Source organism: Ceratotherium simum, chromosome 25 (assembly GCF_057802395.1).
Source record: "Ceratotherium simum simum isolate JZ-2026a chromosome 25, ASM5780239v1, whole genome shotgun sequence".
Classification (NCBI taxonomy): Eukaryota; Metazoa; Chordata; class Mammalia; order Perissodactyla; family Rhinocerotidae; genus Ceratotherium; species Ceratotherium simum.
The window spans coordinates 17861278-17887227 of record NC_141924.1 but is presented as its reverse complement, the minus strand read 5'-3'; the positions used below and the strand labels follow the sequence as shown (position 1 = coordinate 17887227).

General features: G+C 37.9%; 1 protein-coding gene across 2 annotated transcripts in view; it reads left to right on the top strand.

The window, feature by feature from the left end:
- Positions 1 to 454: 454 nt before the first annotated feature.
- The window catches only part of POLR3B (RNA polymerase III subunit B), a 113500-nt gene continuing 88004 nt past the window's right edge, over positions 455 to 25950 (top strand). Inside the window, exons 1-9 of one of the 2 annotated variants that reach the window (XM_004418058.3) lie at positions 455 to 678; positions 4478 to 4510; positions 7626 to 7682; positions 7767 to 7831; positions 10517 to 10592; positions 13511 to 13611; positions 17851 to 17942; positions 19138 to 19255; positions 20915 to 21023. In XM_004418058.3, the coding sequence (XP_004418115.1) occupies positions 607 to 678; positions 4478 to 4510; positions 7626 to 7682; positions 7767 to 7831; positions 10517 to 10592; positions 13511 to 13611; positions 17851 to 17942; positions 19138 to 19255; positions 20915 to 21023 (723 nt within the window). In that variant the 5' untranslated portion in view covers positions 455 to 606. Of the gene's footprint in view, positions 679 to 4477; positions 4511 to 7625; positions 7683 to 7766; positions 7832 to 10516; positions 10593 to 13510; positions 13612 to 17850; positions 17943 to 19137; positions 19256 to 20914; positions 21024 to 25950 lie in introns of those variants that run through there. The other variant, XM_087448998.1, reaches the window with a different exon arrangement.

The window sequence follows — 25950 nt, the reverse complement described above, 5'->3', positions numbered from 1 at the left end:
TAGTCCTTTTAGAGTATAACAGTCTTAATTACTGTCCTGTTATACTCTACTCTCTAGTAATTTAATTCCTCCTCACTTTATGGTCATTTTAATGGTTGTATGATATTCTATCACACTTGCACCATAATTTTTTTACACCAATCCCCTACTACTAGGCATTTGGTAAGTTTCTTATTTTTCCATACTATACAATGTGTAATTTTGGACAATTAAATGAATTCTCTGCCTGGGTGGCTCAAGTCGCACACATTATCCGTTTACCCTTTTCTTTGAATCATTTACAAAATTACAACCAATATGCTTTATTGGTCTCAATGATGGGATAACTGGCCATGAATCTATTGGCTAGGGTTTAGGATTACTCGGGCGAGACCTCCGAGCGACACCAGGGGGCGCAGTTTCCCAGCTTCGCATCAATCACATCCGGGTTCCACCGTAGGTTCGGGCAGAGTACAGGCGGAACCTTTCTGTCGCGCCTTCAATTAGCCTGCACGGCGGGGAGCAGTTAGGCCTCTACGCACCGCTGTCCAGGGGTGCTGCAGTTTGCTTGGGGCAGCGAAGGCCGGCGTGGGGGTTCTGTTTGCTTCTTCCTTCGTCGTGAGCAGCATGGACGTCCTGGCGGAGGAGTTTGGGAACCTGACCCCGGAGCAGCTGGCGGCGCCGATCCCGACTGTAGAGGTGAGGGCACGGCGCGCGGGTAGCGGAAGGGGCCGGGACGAGTCCCCTGGAGGCGTTGCCCCGAGAGCTGTCGGCGCGGAGGGCTGCTGGCCGGGGCTTGTGCGCATGCTCAGTACTCCGCGCAAGCGCAGGCCGCCACGTGGCGGGGGCGGGGGGCTCCTTCCCGTAGCCGGGCGCCGCGTGCGCCAGCGTTCTGACGAGTTGTCAGCCGCCATGGGTGCCGAGCGGCCCCTCGGCCGCCTCTAGGGTTGGACCTTGTCCAGTGTTCTTGTGTGTCGGGGGAGGGCTGGCTCTCGCCCACCTTGGGGGACGTATTGCATCTTCGCGGTCTTGGAGAGGACAGTGAGGTCCAGGGAGCCTGGGCCACTGTGGTGAGGTCCTGCAGCTGGCTGTGGTGGCAAAACCAAGTCGTCTGAATCGCAGACTAGTTTTCCTTCCTTTTAACCTGGAGTTCAAGTTTGGGCTGCAGGAGTATTTTAAACTCCCCCAACATCTACTCAAAATTTTTCCTAGGTATTTTCTGGGGAGCAGCCCCATAGCTTGCACCAGATTATCAGAAATTAAGGATAACTGCCTTACAGTGAGCTACCTGATAAAGTTCAGCTGTTGACAGGTTGTATGAAAGGCTCATATAATCTCTCTGGGCCTCAAAATCTTCATTGGCATGGAATGAGGACCTGGAGAAATGAGGCTTGAGATAGGCGAGAGATTTCAGGTTGAGGGAACAGGATTCTTTGAAACCCCGTTGGCAAGACTGTCTGATGTTTTTGAGGAGCTAAAATGCAGTAGGAGTGGAGAAGGGTAAAGGAGAGATGAAAGATGAAGGGTAGGTAAGAGTCCTGATTATGAAAGGTTTTGTTAGACATCTGAAGGAACAGTGAGATGCTGTTGAAGGGTTTAAGCAGGAGAGTGACATGATCCCTGAGTCTATTGGATTATAAGAACCTCTTTATAATCATTTGGCAGATGAATGAAGTCACATTATAATCAGTCCATCAGATTCGATCTGTGAGTACTTGCAATACACTGCTGATCATCATGAGGCAACATTGATTTTTAACTCTTGAAGAGTTAATATTAAGCGCACTTACTATGTATGAGCCAGGCTCTCTTTAAGCCTAACGGGCATTTCGTTATCTAATTCTCTGAAGTAAGGACTGTTTTCACCACATTTTGCCAATGAAGGGTTTTGAGGCCCAGAAAGGCTAAGTAACTAACCCAGTGTCAGAAGGCTGGTAAGTGGCTGATCTGGAATTTGGGCTCTGGTAGTCTGACTCCAGAGTCTTCATCCTTAACTGCTGACTGGACTGCTTCTCCAGAGAGCTAAAGGAATAGGCCTAAAGGATTTATATTTCCTGCTTGAATTTGCACAGCTGTGAAGGGACCAAAATCACAGTTCCAGCCTTCTGATTCAGGAATAACAGTTCCTCTTTCTGGCCCTCTCCATCCAGTCCACCATCCCATCTTAAGGGTCCTGCCTGCTAAATCTACTCAAGTCTGAAACTTCATTCCTGCTATTCTGCAAGTCTGAACCACAGTCATCTCTTGCCTCCTAGGCTCCTGACTTGTCCCACTCCAGTCTATTCTCTCCTCTCAGCCATCACTTTAAACATACAACACACAAATATGATCATGTTGTTCCCTTGGTTAAAATTCTTCAGTCTCTGCCTGTTGCTCTTAGGGCAAAATCTAAAGTCTGTACCATGTTTATAAGGCTTTTCTCATTCTGGCCACTGCTTACTTCTCCAGCCTTTTTCCATCCGCCACCCACCCCTAAGATCTTTCTACTCTTCTCGTATAGTTCCTTCTGATCTTTCTTTCATTGCTCTTTGTAGACTTACATACAGTAAAATGCATAAATACTAAGTGTTCCGTTACATTAGTTTTGACAGCTGTGTATACCCAAATAGCTACCAACCAATACAAGGTATAGACCATTTCCATCACCCCAGAAAGTTCCTTTTTCAGTCTGTCCCCATCACTTTTTGATTTCTATCATCTTAGATTCGTTTTGCCTGTCTTCTTTTTTTTTTTTAAAGCCTTAATTTTTTTAGAGCTTTTTAGGTTCACAGCAAAATTGAGAGGACGGTACAGAGATTTCTCATATATTTCGTCACCTCACTTTATACTTGAAAAATGTTTTTACTTTCTCCAGGTTGTCTGCCTGCCTCCCTGGCCACGCCTTCTCAGTCTCCTTTGCTAGATCCGCCTTCTGCTGCTCATCTCTAAATGTTGGAATGTTCTTGATCTCACTTCATGGAACTCTTCTCCATCTACACTCCTTAGGTGGTCTCTTCCATTACATGGCTGTAATTACCATCCATTTGCTAATTTATATCTCCCTAGTTTGTATCTCCAGGCCACTCTTTTCCCAAGTTCCAGACTCATGTTTGTTGTTTATTTCTTCCAGACTCATGTTTATTGTTTATTTGACACCTCCACCTGAGTGTCTAATGGATATCTCAAACTTAATGTACCCCCAACCAAACTCCTGTTAGCTCCTCCACACCTAGACCTGCTGCTCTGAAAACATCCCCGCTTCCTCATCTCCGTAGATGGCAACTGTAAGCTGTCAGTCTTGACTTCTCTTTCTCTCAAAGTCTCTATCTAGATAATCTATGACCAAGTCCTGTTGGCTCTAACTTCACATTGTGTCTCCTAGCTAACAGTTTCTCACAACCGGTACTGTTATCAGCCTGGAGTATTGCAATAAACTCCTGAATGGTCTCCCTGCTTATAACCTTGTCTATTCTCAACTCAGCAGTTCAACCCATCATTTCACCTGATCCAATTAAAATGAGTCACATCATCATGTCACTCTTTTTGCTCAGAACCTTCCAGTGCTGCTCATGTCACTCAGAGTGAAAGTCAAAAATTTTACAGTTGCTGCAAGGTCTTACCTGATCCTTAGGCCCTTAGTGAGAAACTGTGAGTTTAGACTTAGTTCTTGCTTTCAAACTCAGTTCTACCCATTTGTCACATTTCCCATTAGCAAATTATGCCATTCATGAAAAGTGTCTTATCATGATAGGCTACTTAAAACCCTAGGAAGCTATAAAAAGCAGGCCAAAGAACTCACGAAGTGTGGCCATTTGCAGCTGTTTAATATAGGACGTCCTTCTGCTGCCCTAAGATGAGCTCTGACCGTGCACTAGGTGAGAGAAAATGGGAGGGAGAAAGAACTCAAGAGACCTGGCTTCCCCACCAGGTTCTGAAACTTAATCTCCCTTTCTCAAACTGGCAAACCCCCCTCATTCAGGAAGTGTCATGAGAACAAAATAAAGATGAAAAGTGGTTGGAATCTTGACTCATCAAGAAGAAATTAAATTATATTCTATTTAAGAAATCTGTGGTATATATATGTATGTGTGTATACATATATTTATATGCATGTACACACACACTCACATATATGATTTCCATAAAAGTGGTTATAGGAGGCCAGCCCAGTGGCATGGTGGTTAAGTTTGCACACACTGCTTCGGTGGCCCGGGGTTCATGGGTTCGGATCCCAGGCACGGACCTACACACCACTCGTTAAGCCATAATGTGGCAGTGACCCATATACAAAATAGAGGAAGATTGGCAACAGATGTTAGCTCAGGGTCAAACTTCCTCACAAAAAAAAAAAAAAAGTAAAAAGTGGTTAACAATGTAAAAATTATTTTTGTTTTCATTTACTTTCTTTTGCTTACTGTGATAAAGTGAGTCATTTTTGGTACATTAAAATAATTTCTTATGAAAATAATTGTGGTTACTAGCACAGAGTTCTGATGCTCTTATTGTTTTGCTGTTACAGGAAAAATGGAGGCTGCTTCCAGCATTTTTAAAGGTAATGAACATTTAATACTAATTAGTTATTTTTCTGATGAAAAGTCAAGAAATAAACCTTTCTTTTAAGATTAAATTTTTATCACCAACATTTTTCGATTGTGTACAGCTATGTACTTTGCTAGGTTTTGGAAATACAAGGACTTATAAGGCAGTATCCCTGCCTATGAGGTGCTAGTTGGGGGAGCAGTAATCTAATTTTAGAGATAGGAAATAGTATACATAGTAGCATGGCCGGTGAATAATACAGACTAAAGTGCTGTTGGCAAAAGAGTGATGCCATGGGTGTTCAGAGAGGGCCTCCCAAATGAAGTGAGACGTAAACCACATCTTAATTGGAAAGGATTTAACTAAGCTGAAAGGTAGGATGCAGAAAGATGGCTTCATAAAGGTGCTGAAGAGGAGCCTCCGTGGGGTCTGTAGGAAACAGCAACCAGTCTGTTTGGTTGGAATGAATGAATGGATCGTCCAAGGAACTGCTGAATATAAGGTTGGTGTAGGGCTTCAATTCAGTTTTAAAGAGGTTATGCTAAGAAGCAGTGGGTACCACAATGAGACACCACTTGACACTCACTAGGATGGCTGTTGTCGAAAAGAAAGATAAGTATTGATGCAAACCTGGAGAAACTGGAACCCTCATGCTCTACTGGTGGGAATGTAAAATGTTGCACATACTTTGGAAAGCAGCCTGGCAGTTCCTCAAATGGTTAAACATAGAGTTACTAAAAGATCCAGCAGTTCTACTCCTAGGTATCTACTCAAGAGAAATGAAAACATATGTCCTTGCAAGAACTTGTACACAAATGTTTACAGCAGCGTTATTCGTAATAGCCAAAAAGTGGAAACAACTGAAATGAACATCAACTGATGGATGGATACGTAAAGTATGGTATATCCATACAATGGAATATTATTTGGCGGTAAAAAGAAATCAAGTGCTGATACATACTACAACATGGATAAATCTTGAAGGTGTTATGCTAAGCAAAAAAATGGAGACTTGAAAATTGTGTTTTCAGTTAAGTTTTGTCGACTTAGTTCTATGTGACAGACAGAGGGGAGAGTGCCGGGAGAGGATCCTGGGGAAGCTGTCAGGGCCAGATTTCTGACCCGATTTGAAAGCCATTTTAAAGATTTTTGGCATTTTTTCTAATAGCAATGGGAAGCTGTTGAAGAATGTTTAAGGAGAGGAGTGAGTGACCAGGAGTGAAATAAAACGATAGTAAGGTCAAAGAAAGGGTATTTTTAATTAAAAAAGGTATCTACTATATATATTGTTTATATAAAAAGTATATATATATAAATTTTATAAATTTAAATTTTATAAACTTGTTTTATAAATATAAATTTATAAAAGTTATAAATTTATATATATTTATTTTATATATTTATATAAATAAAATATATTTTTTATATAAAAGGGTAATTGTAACTTGTTTTTAAAGGAACTATACATAAGCAGAAGAGAAGGGGTGGTATTTATGATTCAAAAAAGAGGAGACCGTCGATGGCACATAGTCCAAGAGGAGATAGAAAACTTAATAGAAACATGAGACTAGTTATTTCATTCATTCATTCAGTCTTGCGTTCATTCATTTAAAGTTGGGATTCTCCTGTACTCAGACTACCTTGAAATATACTTGTCCAAGAACGAAAGTATAAAGATTTTAATACATGACTGAAGGCAGGAATGCAAAGCTTGTAAGGTGGCCAGTGCTGTTGGCCAACAGAATCCTGACTCAGAACGTTAGGCTGGGATGACACCAGTGAGGAGGGACAAATGTAAATCCTGGTACTCAGTTTTGCACAGGTACCAAATGGGGTGTGCTTAACTTAATAGCGTTTTTTTGTGGAGATAAAAATTACCTTTTGACTTTTAGTTGATGAGCCGGTAATGTGGCCTGTTTCTTCAGTAGCAGTGGTACGATATCCAGAATGAGGGAGGTAGTAGCCCCCTGTACACTGGTCAGACTGTCAAGAGTGTTGTCTTGAGTTCAGGGCGCTCGTGTTAAGAGGAACATAGACAAACTGGAGCACGTCCAGCAGCAGGCCGTTGGCTACTGAAGGGTCTGGAAGACTTGCATGTGAGAAATAGTTGAAGGGCCTGTTCAGCCTGAAAGTGAGAACATGAAAGAGAGATGTGATAACTAAATGGACTGTCCCAGAACAGGTATTTATTTTAGAAGAGACAATTAAGTCCAAGGGGTGGACACTGGAGGAAGGCAGACTTCAGATCATTATAAGGTTGAATTTTTTTCCCCAGCAATCAAGACTGCTTCAAAATCAGGTGGTAGTTTTGTAAGCCGCTGAGATCCCCAATAAGGAAGTGTAATTAAAGTAAAGGTTCTGTGATCATCTGTCAGGAATGTTCTAGAAGTGTTGAACTAATTGCGTTTGAAGATTAAGGTCAAGAAAATGAACATGTACAGTCCTTTTAAATCTTAAGATTTCGGAGTCTGTGTGTCTGTTTTTTCAGTGTTTTCCACAGCAGCACACAGTACTACCTGCAGTGATTACTGACTTCTGAGAGGAAAAGGAAGTCACTGCTAGCTGGTATCTGATCTTAGGTTCCCTGAATTCCACGCTGCCTTCAATTTCAAATGTGATTATTTTCAGTTTTCTTAGTAGAGATCTTTATTTTTCCCCTCCTCATTCTTCTATAAGTGATAAGAATAGCCAGAGTCTGGATATGTGAAAATCATGAAATTGCTCATATAGGAGAAAGATAAAGAAGAAAATAGGCATTTTTTGAGAGTTAAAGAGATGATGCTCATTTGCTATATTTTTTTCTTGGATTTTTTTTGGAAAATTCAAAGTATGCAGAGAAAATCTTGCTTTATTTATTAACTTGAGGGGAGTGATTAGGTATGTTCACATACTTGTATCTTGAACTGCAAAGATCAGGTTGCTTCTCAGCAGGAAAATTTGAGGGTGTACTAGTAAGGTGGAGGAGAAATTCAGTGAGGATGCATATGTGTGAAATTTTACTAAATAAAACTCATGGATTTTTTTTCTCACTTCGGTTTTGAGAAAAAGTTGATGATCCCCTATTATTAGAGTCTATTATATAATCTGCTATTTTGTTCTAACCTACTTTTTACTTTTTATCTGTTTAGGTTAAAGGCCTTGTGAAACAGCACATAGATTCATTTAACTATTTCATTAACGTAGAGGTAAGCATCAGATCTTAGAAACAGACGTAGCTAAGAATTCATTGGAAGGCGGAGTCTTCACTCATGTTGCTCTTTCCACTGCAGATAAAGAAGATCATGAAAGCCAATGAAAAGGTGACGAGTGATGCTGACCCCATGTGGTACTTAAAGTAAGGAATCAACCACTCTTAATTTGCTCTCTTGATTACGTCTAACATTTGTTAAAGTGAATGTAGTTGCTATCAAAACTTTTAAAATAATTTTCTTTTTATCTGTTTAATAAGTTAATTGTCAAGTGCTCAATTTTTTTTTTTTTTTTTTGGTGCGGAAGATCAGCCCTGAGCTAACATCCGTGCTAATCCTCCTCTTTTTGCTGAGGAAGATGGGCTCTGAGCTAACATCTATTGCCAGTCCTCCTCCTTTTTTTCTTCCCCAAAGCCCCAGTAGATAGTTGTATGTCATAGTTGCACATCCTTCTAGTTGCTGTATGTGGGACTCGGCCTCAGCATGGCCGGAGAAGCAGTGCGTCGGTGCACGCCCGGGGTCCGAACCCGGGCCGCCAGTAGCGGAGCTCGCGCACTTAACCGCTAAGCCACGGGGCTGGCCCTCAAGTGCTCAATTTTTAATTTTCAACATCAAGTGCTCAATTTTTAGTTGGTAAACTAATAATAACAAGTGGAGTTATGATTGAGAAGTTACTGAAACTATTAGGTTTTAAATTTTTTTAAAACAATTTTAGACTTATAGTACAAAGAGTTCCCACATTACCGTTCACCCAGCTCATCCTAATACTAACATCTTACATAACCAAAGCACGCTTAGCAAAACCAGGAGATTAGCGTTGGTACAATACTATTAAGTAATCTACAGATCTTACTCAAGTTTTCCCATTAATGTCCTTTTTCTGGTCCAGGATTCAGTTCAGGACCCTACATTATGTTCGGTTGTCATGACTCCTTAGTCTCTTACAATGTAAGACAGTTCGTCAAGCTTTTCTGGACTTTAATGACCTTGACACTTTTGAAGAATTCTGCTCAGTTGTTTTCTGGAAGGTCCTTTGATTTGGGTTTGTGTGGTGTTTGCTTATGATTAGATTGGGTTATGCATTTTTTGTAAGAATACCACGGAAGTGATGTTTTATCATTCTCACTGCATCATATCAGGGGGTGCAGATGTCAGTATATTTTATCACTGGTGTTTTTCACTTTGTTCACTCGATGAAGGTGATATCTTCTGGATTTCTCCACTGTAAAGTTACTATTTTTCCTTTTGTAATTAATGAGTATCTTATGGGGAGATCCTTTGAGACTATGCAAATATCTTATTTCTCATCATATCTTAGCTGGTGATTTTAGCATACATTGATGGTTCTTACCTATACCTGTTATGGCTGTGGTGTTTACCTAATGGTGAGTCTCTATTTCCATCATTCCTTCGACATTAATATTGGAATTCTACTGTAAGGAAGAGCTTTTTCTTCCCCTCATTTATCTCTCTCTCTATAATTTTATTTATATCAATATGAATTCATGGGTATTTATTTTATTCTACGGATCATAATACAGTACTGTCGTTATTTTATTGCTCAAATTATCCCAGCTTTGGCCGTGGGGCCATCCTTCAGGTTGACTCCTATGTCCTGTCAACATGCTCCCGTTAATTTTCGAGCACTCCTTTACTTTCTGGCACCGTGAAATGTGGTTCATCTGGTATTTTCCCTATCCCAGCCTGGAATCAACTATTTCTCCAAGGAACTCTAGTCTCTTTTATTAGAGAATAGTGTTTAGAAATTAAGATATGGATACTAAAGCCTCCGTAGACAGAGCTGGGAAATATACGTATGTACCCTGACACATGCATACACACACATCTATATTTCGGTATCCTATCCTTTTTTATATGTATTAAAAACCATTCATACTGATACTCCTGATTGTAATCCAACTCTACAGGACTCATTCTAACCTGTCTTTCCTTCTTTGTAACTTCTGTCCCTGACAGTGAGAAACCTAGCTCTCATTATCCACGCTATGTTTACTTATTTATTCAGTCCTAGAATATATATAAAGTAGTTTCAGAATTGTTCATTCATGCCTCTGTGAGAGTAAAATTTACTGATTGGAGTACACTATTTGTATACCACTTTTTTGTCTTTATCTTTACAGTATCCAATCAAAATTCAGTTTTCCAAAGTTAATTAGATGAGTTATTTTCTTTCACACTTCTTCAGTGCAGTTATATTATTCATCTGTAATGCGGAAGGTTTGTGGTTCCCTCTGCATCCTGGTTGATTTTAATTATGCCTTTATTTTTTGGGTATGTGAAACATTGTTATGTTTTTAAGAGCTAGATCTATAGAAAAAAGTATATTCAGGAAATTGTCGCTCCCCTCCCAATTCTTTCTGCCTTCTTCCCAGGCACTCCCTGGGGGTAACCAGTCTCAGTCACTTTCTCAGGAGAAAGTTTCTGCTTTCTCCTTCTGATGTTTCTTTTGTACAAATGAGCATATGTATTTTTTCCCCTTATATCCTCTTTTTTACATGAATGATAGCTTACTATAGACACTCATTTGTACTTTGCTTTTTTCATTAAGTATCATTTTCAAGAGCTATATTTCCAGTATATTTGTAAAGAGATGTACAGTAATTTTTTAAAAGATACTTTGATAGTATTTTCCCTCCTTTGTAAAGCTATCTGTACTGTCACTTCAAGAAGATCTCCAGTTATAATTTTTAATTTGTCATCCTTAGCAAGATAAGCATTTGTCAAAGTATAATCCTTATATTTGGGGATAATAGCTTGTTTATATGTTCTTTGAGGAAGTATCATTGGTAATGGAATAATTTGCTTTTCAGATATCTTAATATCTATGTTGGGCTTCCTGATGTTGAAGAAAGCTTCAATGTAACTAGACCAGTGTCCCCTCATGAGGTAATTATCAACCTTACTTTAATTGAATTTGTTTGCTTTTAGTCAAAAAGTCTGTGCCCTTAATATATACTCTTAAGAGATTTAAAAACAGGAAAAAAAGTCTCTTAGGAGACAAAGGCAACCAAAATAAATAAGTACCTGTGTAATACTGTAATACATTAGGAAACAATTCTGCACTATTTAGTTTTTCATTTAATTGTAATTAACTTGTGTTTTATTTATGTCCTGTTTCTGAGCTTTTTAGCAGTCTCTCTCTATTCCCCCTCACCAGCCTCTGGTGCCTGGCACAGTGTGCTGTTTGTTACAGATGTTACTTGCTTAGCACAATTTTTTTTTTTTTTTTTGGTGAGGAAGAGTAGCCCTGAGCTAACATCTGTTGCCAATCCTCCTCTTTTTGCTGAGGAAGATTGGCGCTGGGCTAACATCCGTGCCTATCTTCCTCCACTTTATATGTGGGACACCTGCCACAGCATGGCTTGCTGAGTGGTGCATAGGTCCACGCCCGGGATCCGAATCTGCAAACTCCAGGCTGCCGAAGCGGAGCACACGAACTTAACCACTATGCCACTGGTCCGGCCCCACTTAGCACAGTTTTTGAGGGTCAGCATGCATTGTGTTAGGCAGAGGAGACTGAGGACTAGGAGCTCACAGTCTAATAGAAGAGACAGATGAGAAGAAAATTTAAATACTCGGGTTTTAGCAGAGCTACAGACAAAGGCTATAGAACAGGCCTATTTATTGGCTTTTAACAGATTCTAGCTTTCTCTTCAAATTCTTCCATTTAGTGTCCATAATTGGGAATTGATTCAGGAAAGAAAATCATTTTTGTAGATTTATCTGGTTTGTGAGAATGTAAAGCTAAAATAGCAGTTAGAAGATGTAGCACAGGAATCTTTATTAAACAACAAGTAAGTTGCTAGAGTGTTGTAGCTGGCTGAGCAAGGTTAAACAGGAAGTATGATCAAGTAAGCAGACATTTTATATGGGCAAACTTTGGTATTACTTAATCACCAAGTATTGATTGAACATTTATTTTGTGCCTCAGCATTGAGAGATATAAAAGAAATGAGAGACAGTATCCTTCCTCAAGGAGTTCATACTCTTGTGGAGGGATTAAAATAACAAAACACATGAAACAGAGATACCAGGGGTTGCAAACTTGAATGCCTAGAAGGGTCAGTATGTGACGGTAAGGTCAGGTAGGTGAGGTCAGTATGTGAAGTTATGTTGAATAGGAAATGGTGAAGACTGGAACATTGGAAAGTGTGTGCCCCAGTTTGTCTTTTCCTCCCTCCTCATTCCATTTTGCTAGAACTTTCCAATTTTTCAAGAACTACACAGACGATTAGCAATTTCCAAGTCATCTTCTAAACTATGTTACTGAATTCAGAGAAGGGAAGAGACAAAGTAGTTTGAAGTAGTCATTATAATTATTCTTCCTGATGTTGAAAAAAGCAACATGGCATTAGAGAGAGAGGGTGCAAAGATTTCTTGGAGGGATGTTTGAGTCTTGCAGAGCAGGTGGGTGGGCAGTCATGGGACCCACAGCAGCATTGGCAGGGTGCAGGTATTGCAGATTCGACCGGCACAGCCGTACTCCTGTGATAAGAGAGAGGCCGAGGGAGGCGGAGGGAGCTCATGGAGGTAGTCTGGGGCCTAGGGGATGGATCCCCATTTTTACCACATCACGTGAGTTTCAGTTCCATTTGAAGGGATAAGTTTGTTAAAACCCATGAATGTTTGTTTATCTATCATGGGCATTACATTAGTTTTATTAATAAAAATGAGATAAAATTTATATAGTACTCTGTACCAGGCACTATATATAAAAATATATGTTTATACTCATGAGAATTAAAATTATTCTCATTGCCGTTTTATATACGAGGGAACTGAGATGCAGAAAGGTGATTTAAACTTAATTGATAGAGCTAGGATTTGAACACAGTCAATAGAGTCCACACTCTGAATCGCTGTGCCATCCTGCCTTTGGCCTAGCCTGAAGGAGGAGGCTTGATCTAATTGAATATAAGATAAACAATTTTTATTGATCAATAATAGGAATATCTGATATTTTAAAATCCCAGGCACTGTTAAAAAGGCTAGAAGAAATTTAATTCTGAAGTATTTTTGGTTCAGTAGAGGCCAGAGAGAGGATTCAGCACCGTAAATTCTAGGGTTGATGTTCAGAGAAATGCTTTTTGAGACTACAGATCCACCTGATGACTCTCAATATAATGGGGAAGTCATTGGAAGATTTTGATGGAGTTTCCTATGTCTGGTCGTGGTTCAGGCAAGGGCATCTTTTTGCGAGTCATTGCCATGTAAAGCTAAAGCACACACCAACGATTTCTAAAGTTCTGCAAGTGACTCAGAAATTGTTAGAATGCTGTGAGAAATGATTTGTGCTGTAACATATCACTGGGTAAGGAATTTTGTCATATAGTTTAGTTTATTTGGAGGATAAAAGGAAGTATAGTTTAAATTTTTTAGTTTGTCTGTGTGTATACTTTAGTTATTATACTGGTTTTAACTGTTTTGAATAAGCCAGCCGTAGTGGTTACCTTCCATGGACCCAGTTTTCAAGGAACAATCTGATTGTTTCAAAGATATGGGAGCAGACTGGTGATGGCATCAGATCAGTGAGAAGAAAATCAGTACCAGATTTATTGTTCCATTTCTGGGCTGGCAGGGGCAGGCATTCTGTGGCGATGTCTGGATCAATAGCTGGCATCATTCCCCTCAAGAAGAAGGTAGCTCATAACTCCCAGCGCCCTAAGGCAGCACGTGGAACAGCTCAGTGGTCCATGGAGAGATCATATGTGGGCCATATTTCTACTAGAGACGGAGCTCTTTGAGGCTGCCAGGCCCTTTCTTTTCCAGAGAGGAGGAACAGTGACTGTCTGGTTCTATTTCAGTGTCGTCTGCGGGACATGACATACTCTGCCCCCATCACAGTGGATATTGAGTACACCCGAGGCAGCCAGAGGATCATCCGCAATGCCTTACCCATTGGCAGGTGAGAAATGACCTCTATATTGGAACACACACTGCCTGCATTCCACCCCTGTGAGGTGACCTTGAGCAAGTACTAAAGTTCTCTCTGCCCCATTTCCTCATCTGAAAAATGTGGGAAATGGTGCCTACTTCATGGATTATTTTGTGGATTCAGTGAGTCAGCACATGTAAAGCACTTAGTTGTGGTTATTATTTCTAAATTATGAAATGTTTTCTGTAAAGTTAAGGAAAATGCTTCCATTTCCTCCTGTAACTCCAGGCTGTTAGGGAAACATTAGGTAAGATAGCATTTCAGTGAACTCTCTTGGGCTGGTCTTCTTGGTGGATTCATGTGTCTTTTAAGTTTGAGTTTTCCTGGAAGTTTAACTGTTTCCCATATAGCAGTATTTAAGGGAGAAGTTACTTATTTGCCCGGAACAAGTTTGGAAATGATAGCTAGGATTAGCTAGTATTTTTGCAGTCTGCTTTTCCTAATTAGAGAAATATATTGACTCTCCTGTAGAAATGGACATAACCCACATTGATAATAACAATGTTTAATAATGATATTGGACTTTAAGCTTACTCCAAATAATTCCCATTCAAGTGTTTTTCCCCCTTCAAAAGTGCTAAGAGCTTAATAAACAATCCATTCGTTCAACAAATATGCACCAACTTCCTGTCATTTGTCATGCACTATGGTACTCAGGTACTAAGTAAGTACACTAAGGTACTCAGGTAAATAGAAGATACTTAAGATACTGCTCCTGTCAGCTACATTGAATCCATATGGCACCATTTGGTAAGTACTATGATAGAGAAGTCCAAAGTACTGTGGGAACACACAAGTTTAACAGATCCTTCCCCAACTTCTCCTAAAGGAAGGGGGTTTTTGTATTGTTTCTCTCCTCATTCTTTAGTAAGGAAAATAAGTAGGGATATTAAAATATTAATCTTTGTTTTAGCAGGACTGTTTATCAATGTTAAGATAAGAGCTTCTCTCTTTCTTACATATGGACCACACTAGTGTCCAGTTAAATCTTGGACCATTGCTAAATTATTACCTGGATTGAATATTGTGAAGGAAAGATTGGAGAGAGAGGAGCAAAACAAAAATAGTTGGTAAGATTTAGGCTTTAGATCCTGGTTAAAGAGGAGGCAGGGAAAGGCGTGCATGTAACTGGTATTTGTTGTATACCTACTGTGTACCAGCCACTGTGATGGGTGATTTCCTTGATTAGCCCTGCATTCGTAAAAATGACCTCTGTTAGAGTGCTTATATGTAGCATGCATTACCAAAGTTAAATAATTATCTCATTTACTTGTTTATTTTTAATCTAAAAATTTTAGTTTAATCCAAATAATATTCGTACTTGGTAACAAATCAAATAGTGCATAAGAACATTTGATACAAAGCAGTAGTTTTCCTCCCTACCCATCCTCTCCCCAGTCCCATTCCCAACCTCATAACCATTTCTGTTGTTTTTCTGGTGGTTATTACATCTATAACTTTAAATGCTATGCTTATACCTTTTTTTTGTTTGTTTTGCTGAGGAAGATTAGCCCTGAGTTAACATCTGTTGCCAATTTTCCTCGTTTTTTTGCTTGAGGAAGATTAGCCCCAAGCTGACATCTGTGCCAATCTTCCTCATTTTTTGCTTGAGGAAGATTAGTCCTGAGCTGACGTATGTGCCGGAGTTCCTCTACTTTATATGTGGGTTGCTGCCACAGCATGGCTGATGAGTGGTGTAGGTCCGCACCCAGGATCCGAACCTGCGAACCCGGGCCTGCAAAGCAGAACACACTGAACTTAACCACTATGCCACAGGGCCAGCCCACTTAATTTCTTGATACATCAACTTTAGACATTATTTATTGACTCCTAATAAAGAAGATGGGGATTAGCTCATGTCTATCACCCACTTTCCTTGTCCCTTCCTCCTCTAAATTTTGCTTCTTATTTTTAATCCTTCTTTTGGGTACTGTGGTCATTTTAATATTCTTATATCTTAGTCAGTGTTTTGATTTCCTTCTGTGTAAAATGAGGATGTTGCTATCCCTACCTTTCCATTATGGTTTCTTTTTTTACCTATGAGTTACTTAGAAGACTGTTTTAAAATTTCCAAATTGGTGCTTTACATCAGTTTTTGGAACTTCGTGGAGACCTATTTATTTTCATATATGTTTCATGTGTGTTTGGAAGCAAGGGGCGTTCTCCAGTTGTTTTGTGTCATTGGCTATGTTTTTCCTTTAGATCAAGCTTGTTAATTGTGTTGTTTAGATGTCATGTATCTTCACTGATTTTTGATTTGTTTGTTCTCAATTACTGGTAGAGATGTGTTAAAATTTCCCACTATGATGGTGGATTTATCCATTTCTCCTTACATTTTTGTGTATTTTTGCTTTTTGAAGTTATGGTATTAGATGTGTAGAATTTAGAATTTTTAGGTCTTTCTGGTGAATTGAACCTTTTATTATTATGCATTTATCTTCTTTATCTTTTGTAATGTTTTTTGCCTTAAAATTTATTTTGTCAGCTCTTAATACAGCCACATCTCCTTTCTTTGGTTATTTTTCTGACATATTTTTTAAAACCTTTTCTTTTTAATCTTTCTATGTCCATATGTTTTAGGTATGTTTGGAGTAAACTACGTATGGCTAGATTTTTAAAAAATTTACCTGAGACTGTAGTCCATTTACATTTATTATGTTACTGATATATTTGGATATATTTCTGTCAACTTATTTTGTACTTTTAATCTGTCCAGCTTTTCATATATTTCAGTTTTTTTCTCTTTTTGCCTTTTGGATTAATGGAAATTTTTTTTTCCCCCTTACTCTCCCTCAACTGATTGAAAGTCATATACAGTATTTCTGATTGTTTGTGTTTACTTTAGGAATTTTGAAATGCATACTTAACAAAGTTTGAAAATAATCAGTATCTTTATTCTCCTCCTGGAAAGAACAAGGACCTTAGAAAGCTCTGACTTGGATCAAGTCAACTCCCTTGACTTGTGTGCTTTTGTTGTACCAAACTTTAGTTCTATTTTGTTTTTTTTTAACCCATAAATCAGAGTTATTATTATTGTCTTATAGTTAATATTATTTTATAGTTACCCACATTATTTACCATATTCTTTGCTTACCATACATGTTTGCGTGTCAGACTTTGATTCCACATTTATTTTTCATCTTCCTGAAGTTTTATCTTTTAGAAACTCTTTTAGTTTGGGTCTATTAGTAGTAACTTCTCTCAGTTTTTATCTGAAAATATCCTTATATCAACCTCATTCTGAAAGATGACTCAACAGAATGAGAAAATCTAGGTTGACAGTTATTTTCTCTCAGCACTTGGAGCTGTCACTCCACTGGCATCTGTTCATTGCAGGTGTGAAGTTATCTGTCCATCAAATCATCCTTCCTTTTATAGTAACTTACCTTTTCTTCTGGCTGGGTTTTAAATCGTCTCTTTGTCTTTGGTGTTTTGTACCTTAACTGTGTTTAGTTGGGGCTTTTTTTTTTTTTATCCTGCATATGTATTATTGTAGGGATTTATGGCTTTTATACATTTTTAAAAGTTCTCAGCCATTATCTCTGAATAGGACTTCTCACCCATTTTGTGTATTCTCTCCATCTAGAAGTCTGATTAGACGTATATGAGACCCCCTCCCTCTATTCGTCCATGACTTTTAAACTCTCTTTCATATCATCCATCTCTTGGTCTCTCTGAAATACATTCTCAGTTTCTTTAGAGCTCTTTTCCAATTCAGTAATTCTGTCTTCAGCAGTGTCAAATCTACTGTTCTTCAGCCTATTCATAGATTTTTAAATTAATGCTTACGTTTTCATTTCTAGAATTTTTACTGAGTTCTTTTTCAAAACTCCCTGCTTAGTTTTGGTGGTCTCTTGTTCCTTACACTTTGACTCCTTGTGCTATTTCTATGTAACTAAGGAGAGGCACTTTGTTTGCCATGAATGAAGAGTTGCAGCCATTTCTGACTTTCACTAAAGCCTGTCTGCAAAGTTGGAGGAAACCAAACATTTGAGTTTTTGTTATCTGTGCTGGAGGAGCAGTGTGCCGGAGGAAATACTTCATTTCATCAGCTCTTTCTCGTAACTACCATTGCTCTGCCTTTTCTAACACGTTGAAGAGGAATGCAGACCCCTTAGTGATGTGTACAGTGCACAGCTTGTATTCTTCTCACCTTTTTTGCCAGTGACAATCTTTATGTGATATTTCTTTTTGTTTTATTTTAAACAGAATGCCCATAATGCTACGTAGTTCAAACTGTGTTCTTACAGGAAAAACACCAGCAGAATTTGCCAAACTGAACGAATGTCCGTTAGATCCAGGTATGTGTGATTCCTCAGATTTGCCCCCCTTCCTTTGTTTTTTGCCTTTGTTTTACTGTTGATGCTGTTTTAACATTTTTCCGCAAAAACAATACCAGCCTTTCTGCTTTATAATGAACTTGAACTTGGATAAAAATTCATTTACAAAGTGTCTGTAAATTTGGCTCCAACTTTATTCTATTAGTCTGTATTTCTAAAAGGTATACTATTTCCTCTTTTATTTCACGTTTAAAACTTTAATATCCCAAGTTCTGATTTATTGCTGTGGTTTGTCAGTCTTGTTTTTGTCTCTTTGCTCAATGGTTTCTTTTGGTATGCTTAAAAGTTCAAGAATAATCTCACAGTTAGTTGTCTAGCTGGACGAAAAGACTCAAATAGCTTACTGCAGGCTGTTTTCAATGCAGTAAAGGGGCAAAGAATGAATCTTTTAAGTTTTTAACAGTTTTTTTTTTGTAACTATTTCTAGGCAGTTTCTTTGGTTAAGTTTCAAGCTTAACACTTAACAGAAAGTTTCTTTTAATTCCTTAACTCATTTCACATTGATTTAGTTTATGGTTGCTTTAATCTAATTCCTTTAAAGTTGCATTAAGGTAGTATCCCGGAAGGCTTTGGAAAGATGGTAACAATGTGACTTTACTAGACTGTAACAAAATGTTGCATAAGTCAAATATGTTGCCATTTTTTTGCTTATATTCTGCAGGTAAAATGAAGTCTCACTTTATCCTATTCTGAATAGTCTGCAAAGAAATGTGTGATAATGTTTTATGAGTTTTATTGAATATAGAATATTATTTTGGAAACTAATCTTAGTCTACCACTGTCACTGATTTGTTAGAGAAGTTAGAGCAAATTTCAGTTTATGTTAAAGATTGTCGGTATTTCTGTGCTTAAGAAATCTGAAGACAATTTATTTCACATTTTTTCATTCGCCTCTTATATATGTCGGGTACTAATGATACATAGACCGATAAGATACATTCCCTGCCCTCAAGAAGTTTATTATCTTATGGCTCGTTTGTGTAAAATCAGGTGCTGGCACTATCACCAATTCATAAAACAGTATCAGCAAACCCCTTCAGATGAAGTGATGGCCGGCGCCATGAGGCAGCAGAAGAGCGATCTCTAATGCAGGAGATTACTAAATTATGCTGTTTGAAGAATAGGCGGTGAAGCTTTTCTTGTTTCCTTGGGGCAGGTGGCTACTTCATTGTTAAAGGAGTAGAAAAAGTTATTCTCATCCAAGAGCAACTGTCTAAGAACAGGATCATTGTGGAGGCTGATAGAAAGGGGACGGTTGGTGCTTCAGTTACCAGGTATGGGAAGCAAAGATGATGTTCCTAAGAAATATTGATAATTCCATTAATATCAGATGGCTCTCTTTCAGTACGAAAGTAACCAATTATTTCTCTCTGGTAAAAGGCAGCATAATATTTAAAGTATCTGCATTTAATTTATTGTATAAGTCTGTAAGCACAGAATATTGATTTAAAATGTTCAGTGATGAATGTGTGAAACATTGTTTGAAAGGCCACTTGTTATTTTATTCAAGTTGAATTTTATGTTAATTTGTAGCATTAAAGGAACTTTTAAAAAAGAGAGAAGCACTCTAGTTTTTCATGCTCCTTTTTAGTCTTTGACCATCTTATGTATGTACATCTACATCGATAGAATCAGAGACTATTTTATACTCAATATTTAATGAATTATATCATGGACTTAACATCTTATTAGTTTTCTAGACCAGCCTCTTTCACAGTATACTCATTTTTCTACAACAGCGTCCCTTATATCACTCCCGTAACTTCTTTTGTCTGGTTTATTATCGTGTAATTTTAAATTTGCATGTTAATGAGTTCTGGGAATTAAAAAAATCGTGGCATAGTTAAGATGTCAGTATGCAATAGTTTCTCTGCTGACAACATGTAATTAACTGCTTAACTCGAGTTTCTGCATTTTTCTTTCTGATGAAGAGGCAGCTGACAATGGCCATTCACTGAGCAGTTACTAGGAGCCAGGCAGTGTACTAGGTGCTTTACATATACTGTTTAATTGTCACCTCAGCCCTCCAAGATAAGTAGTATTATCTCCATTTCACAGCCGAGTAACAGGCCTTGAGGCCAGAGTGACATCAATCATCAGAGGGAGCCAGCATTTGAATCCAGATCTAATAATTCTACAACCCATGTCTTCCCACTGTACACAACTTTTGGAGCCAGGGCCACTGGGATTTGAATCCCAAAGTTGTTGTCTACTAGCTATGAGGCACTTGGGTGGGAGTTACGTAGCTTCTCTGGGAGTTACGTAGCTTCTCTATGCTCGGTTTCCTGGTACAGGATTTGGAGACACTACCTCAAAGTAAGTGTTAGTAGGTAGGAGATTAGAGCTAATACAAGTAGAGTGAGTAACAGCGCAGTGTATGTGGCGGTGATCAGTATGTTTTACTGTTGTGGTTGATTAAAGCTTGGAAATGTTTTTAAATCCATTAGGGATTTTATAGCTAATAGAGATATCAGTAGAGACCAAGATTGTAGGTATGTTTTATTGGATTATTAGTTTAAAAATTCATAGTATATAAATTCATTTCTTCATAGTTTTCTCATTGTGGTGTAGGCTCATTTTGAGATTTTTCTCTTCAAATGTGTAAAATTGATCATGAATATGTCCTACAGTGGATCAAAGCAGTTCAGTAGGATCAAAGTGAAGTAGATCAAAATGAATTGGTGATTGTCACTCATTCACCCACAAAACTTCCACTGTAATCTCAAAGCTAAAGAAACATTTATAGTGTTATTGAATGTTCGTGGAAGTGACAGGGAGGCAGGAAAGGAGTTGTGCATCTTTGCAAAGCACCTATTAGAAGGGACCTTACTGATCATTATTGATCAGTTGAACCTTATTGATTGATCATATGCCATGTTACTAGCTTGAAACTAAATGGGGATACAGCTTAACGAACTTGTGTTTCCTTATAGCTCCACCCATGAGAAAAAGAGCAGAACCAATATGGCTGTGAAACAAGGGCGATTTTATTTGAGGCATAATACTTTGTCAGAAGATATACCCATTGTAATCATATTTAAGGTAAGGCAACAGGTATCTACTGAAAATTATAAAGAATTCTTTCTCTGATTTATTTTCATATGTAATTAGAAATTTGGAGGATAAGGAGTTCTAGAAATAGAAAGATTTATAGCATGGATAAGTTGTCAGTCATGTGTTGTATTTTCAATTGAAATCTAGTAAGACCTGGGTTCAGATATTTTAAAAAATAGTAATCTATTTTTTTAATAGATACAGTATAAAAAATTCCAGAGATACGAAAGGGTATATAGTGGTGAGTAAGCCTCCCACCCACGTGTACCTAACCACATAGTTCCCTTGCCCAAAAACACCACTTGCTGCTAGTTTCTTGTGCACTTTCTAGAGAGAGTCTATGCATATACAAGCACGTAAGTATATAGTAGGTTTTTATTCTGTTTTGTTTTTTACTTACATTGCACACTGTTTTGCACTGAGCTCTTTTTTTTTTTTTTTTGTAACTTACATCTTGCAGATAGTGTTATGTTAGTTCATACAAAGCTACTGCATTCTTTTTGGCAAACTTCCATTTATGGGTGTACCATAGTTTATTTAACCCCGTCAGTGGACATATACACTCTTGCTGTTATAAAACTGCTGTAATATGTTACACATGGGCTAGGATATCTGTAGGCTAAATTCCTAGCAGTGGAATTTTCTAGGTCAAAGAGTATGGACCAAGTTCATTGTTCTTTTTTATGGACTTCTGGATTCTGGTGAGTTTCTACATAAACAAATATTCAGTCTACAATTGATTTTTTTTTTTTCAGCTGGTTTGTGAATTGTTGGCTTAGAACCTAAGACATTTTCCCATAGAAATAACGTTTAAATGGTATAGTTTTCTCAGATCACTGCATGTGGTCCTCTTAACCTGCTCTGAGACTTAAATATTATATCCATTCTACAAACAGTTAAATTGTAGTATTTGTCATTAGGCAAAACAGAAAAATACTTGGCATTATAGGATAACAATTAATCCTCAGTATTTTCAGATTCTATTTTGGCAATTCTCCTACTTGCTAAAACTTATTTTAACCCCCAAATCAATACTTTTGGTGCTTTTACAGTTATTTACGGACATGCACATGTGCAGAGCAGCTAAAAATTTGAGTCACCAAGCAGGCACATTCCCAGCTGAGGTCGGACACTCTGCCTTCGCATTTCAGCTCTCGTCCTGTAAACAAGTGCCCTTTTTGAGATCTGTTTAGTGCCATGTTTTTCACATTTTTGAGCTTTTTCTTGATGGTTTTACTGTGTAAAATGGCCCCTGAGCATAGTGCTGAAGTGCTGTCTACTGTTCCTAAGCACAGGCAATGTGATGTGCCTTACGGAGAAAATACATGTGTTAAGTAAGCTTCGCTCAGGTATAAATTACAGTACTGTCACTGTGAGTTTAGTTTTATGAATCAACAATATATATGTTATATAAGGTAGCTTTAAACGGAAACACACATAAAACCAGGTTCTGTATTGATCAGTTGAAGAAAATGTAATTAGAGGCTCACAGGAACCTAATCTAAGCATTGTCCCCTTGCAGCAACGCTTCAGGATTTAGTTCAGTGTTTTTGGCAACTTTGTAGAACGTAGCTACCGTGGATAATGATAATCGACTGTACATGGGTATGAAATGAATCTTGATGACTAGGTTGATTGAAATAAAGAGCTCAGATTGAAATAAAGAGCTCAGATTATTTGAGGAAATACTAAAGAGGTACTAGATACTTCAGATAATTTTAGGGGTTGCTAATACTCATTTCTCATTATTTAGTTTCACCTCAGAGTTAAATATTTCTGTTCAGCAGTTGTTATGATAGTGGAAATATTCTGGGGGTCGCAATGAGAGAAAACAGGAAGAGATCCTCTGAGGTAGAATTAACTAAGTTGGTTGAAAAGGAGAAACATTTGGATATAAGCCTCAGAGGAGTCAGAAAGAAGGAATTGAACCTGTCCTGTTAAAGTTGTAACCAGGTGACAGTGATGAGAGTCATGGAAGATGGAGCTTTTCATGTCAGGCTGGTGTTGGGGGCTGGGGTGTGTGCCTGGGTGTTCAGAGGCATTGAATGAATGTTGACAAGTCAGGTTCTTTAACTCAGGAAATACCTATATTCTAAATGCAATTACATGAAGCGGGTTGTAGGCACTTTTTTGTGTGTTTAATATAGCTTAATGTGCTTTTGAGTTCTCTAAATGAGATGGTGCCATTTATTTTCTTTTTAGGATGATGATAATCATAAAAGCCATAGCATTATATCAGGGGGCCAGAGAGAATTCTTAAATATACTTTTTATTATGTTTATTCAAGATTTTTATTTTTTAAGCACAGAAGTAATTTTGGCTTTTCTTTAGGGATCCCACAGTACCCAACGTAGTGTCTTGTGTACATTAGCGGTGTTTAGTAGATAAAGAAAATTTTATCTACGTAGAATTACATCTCCAGCAGAGGGCAGTATGTTCCCACGCAGCAAAAGGACTTTTTTGAATGTTTTCGATGCCTGAAGATGCACAGGACTGCTTTCCCGTTTTTTCTAGACCAGAAATTATAAATTAATTATAATGCATGTAATCTTATATCACTCACATGGAAAATGCATTACTAGACACATGCGTGCGTTAAAATCAGAAAAATTTCATTAAATCCGTTTTTTTTTGGCTAGGTGACAAAAGTTTGATAAGACAGTTTCTTCTGTCAAATTTGTTTAATATTTATGTTGTAAGTGTATACATATATAGCTGACTTAAGTCCTTTTTATAATGGGGCTATAAATTAACAGTGTGCATTTTTATGTAACCAGTAGTTGAGATTTCAGACTTCTCCCTTTCTGATTATAAAACAGTCCTTGCATTGTAAAAATTTAGAAAGCCACTGAAAAGTATAACTACATTTTTGGATATATTTTTCTAGACATTTTTTTCTTTTACTTTTATAATATACACATCGATTTTATTTTATTTTTTCACTTAACAGTGAATTGTGAATAGCTTTCCATGTCTATAAATATAAATTTACTTCATTAATTTTAGAAGGTATTGTGTAGAAATTGCATGTGTGGTATAATCTATTTAACCAATTTCCTATAGTGGGTCATTTAGGTGTCATCTTATCCCCCAAATTTTCACTCTTATGCACAACCCTGAGTGTCCTTATACATACATGTTTGTGCATGTTGCTGATGATTTTGTGAGACTTAATTCCTGGGAGTGGAATTACATCTTTTTTTAAAAACTTGGTACATGTTGCCAAATTTTTCTCCTGAAACGTATCCATTACATTCTAATCAGCAGTGTATAAGAATTAAATATTTTTAAATTTTCAGTTCAAATTTTTCAGTGTAGATTTTCAGTCACTTTTTTTGGTCTCCTACTGTAGGGATGTTTCAATAATCTGATGGAAACATGTTTGATAACCACTATTGAGACTCTACCATCTGGAAGTTAGCATAGAGTATTGGATAGCTTAGAATCAGACAAATCTACGTTAAATTCCAGCTTCTCCACTTACTAGGTTTGTGGTCTTAGGCACATTTCCCAATCTCTTTGCATTTGGATAATTTATCTATCAAGGGAGAATTTTACCTAAGAGGGTTGTTGTGAAGTACAAATGAGATAATGTATTTTTTGAAAAGTGAGACTGCCTGGAAAGAGGATGCTGTTTCTCTTTACCTAGTTCTCCTTAAACATTTAATGTCAGAAGCCCAGGAAAATAAACTGGGATACCAGAAAAGTCACATCATTTCTCTTTTTGTGTTGTGGGGCCCTAACACAGACCTTGACAGTCATTAGGACTTGATGGTTGTTGATTGTAACCAACAATTGGCTAAAAGTGACAGCAGCAGCAGGGTTTCCAGATTTCATGCTGAGTCTGAATATGACGGATAAAGCATTTAAGACCTAGATCAGCCTTATTTATGGACTTGAATCACTACAAAGGTTCTCCTGCCCGTGAATCTTCCCCACTTTACATTTTGTATTCTAAATAATTTCAGCAGTTGTGCTGTGATGGCATCTGCAGTCTGAAAGTTTTACAGGAAAGAGGATCAGATTTCAAGGGTGCTGGGCAGTGTTTCTTGGAAACCAACTCACACTGAAATTTTTGATCTTTAAAGAGAAAAAATTACAAAGTTAAAGAGGGCCATCACAGTTCTTTTGTTATCTGCTAGGACTACTTTTGGTAATAATAAATTGACTTCTGTCTACTTTAAAGAAAAATTAGAGATTTCTGAATGTTAGATATTTTAAGAAGTTTTCTCCTTTCCGTCCTTCACATAATATATTTCAGTGTGTCACCATTAGCCTGCATATCATTCTTTTCTGCTTATTGGTATTCTTTCTGTCTCTGAAAGTCACACTTGTAGTCACACTTAGTGGATATTCAAGGAGAAGACTTCATGCCTCTTTTTAAAGAGTGCGTCCCCTTATTTTTGTTCTTTCTTATTGCTGATTGCCAGACTGGGTGACCTTCTGCTGAAACATATTGTCTCTGCTATTTTTTCCTAAGGTTATTATATAGCGTTCACTTTTGACTTATTAGTTAGGTGAAATGATTTCAGATATCTAGAGTACAAAGAGTTCCATGTAAAGCTAGTTTTCAGATGTCTAAATGATGTCTATAAAGCAAAATGGTTGGGCATTTTGCTGTCGTTTCCATAGCAATATGTCATTTATTTGTAGCTGTGACTTCCGAAGGCTACATAGTCATCAAGTCAGTTTGGTCTTTGGAGCCGGAGCGCTTTTGATGATAATCTGAGTTATCACCCTGTATTTCAGTGACCCGATATAGGAAGAGTTTAGTCCTTTCAGAGGAAAGCTTTGCCACTGATCCTTCTTTCTGCACATATGATGTCATTTACCATGTGCTTGGCATATCTTTGCTTCACGGCTTAGAAATATTTCAAGGGTTTGAGCAGTCTATTTTTGTGTGTGTGTGTGAGGA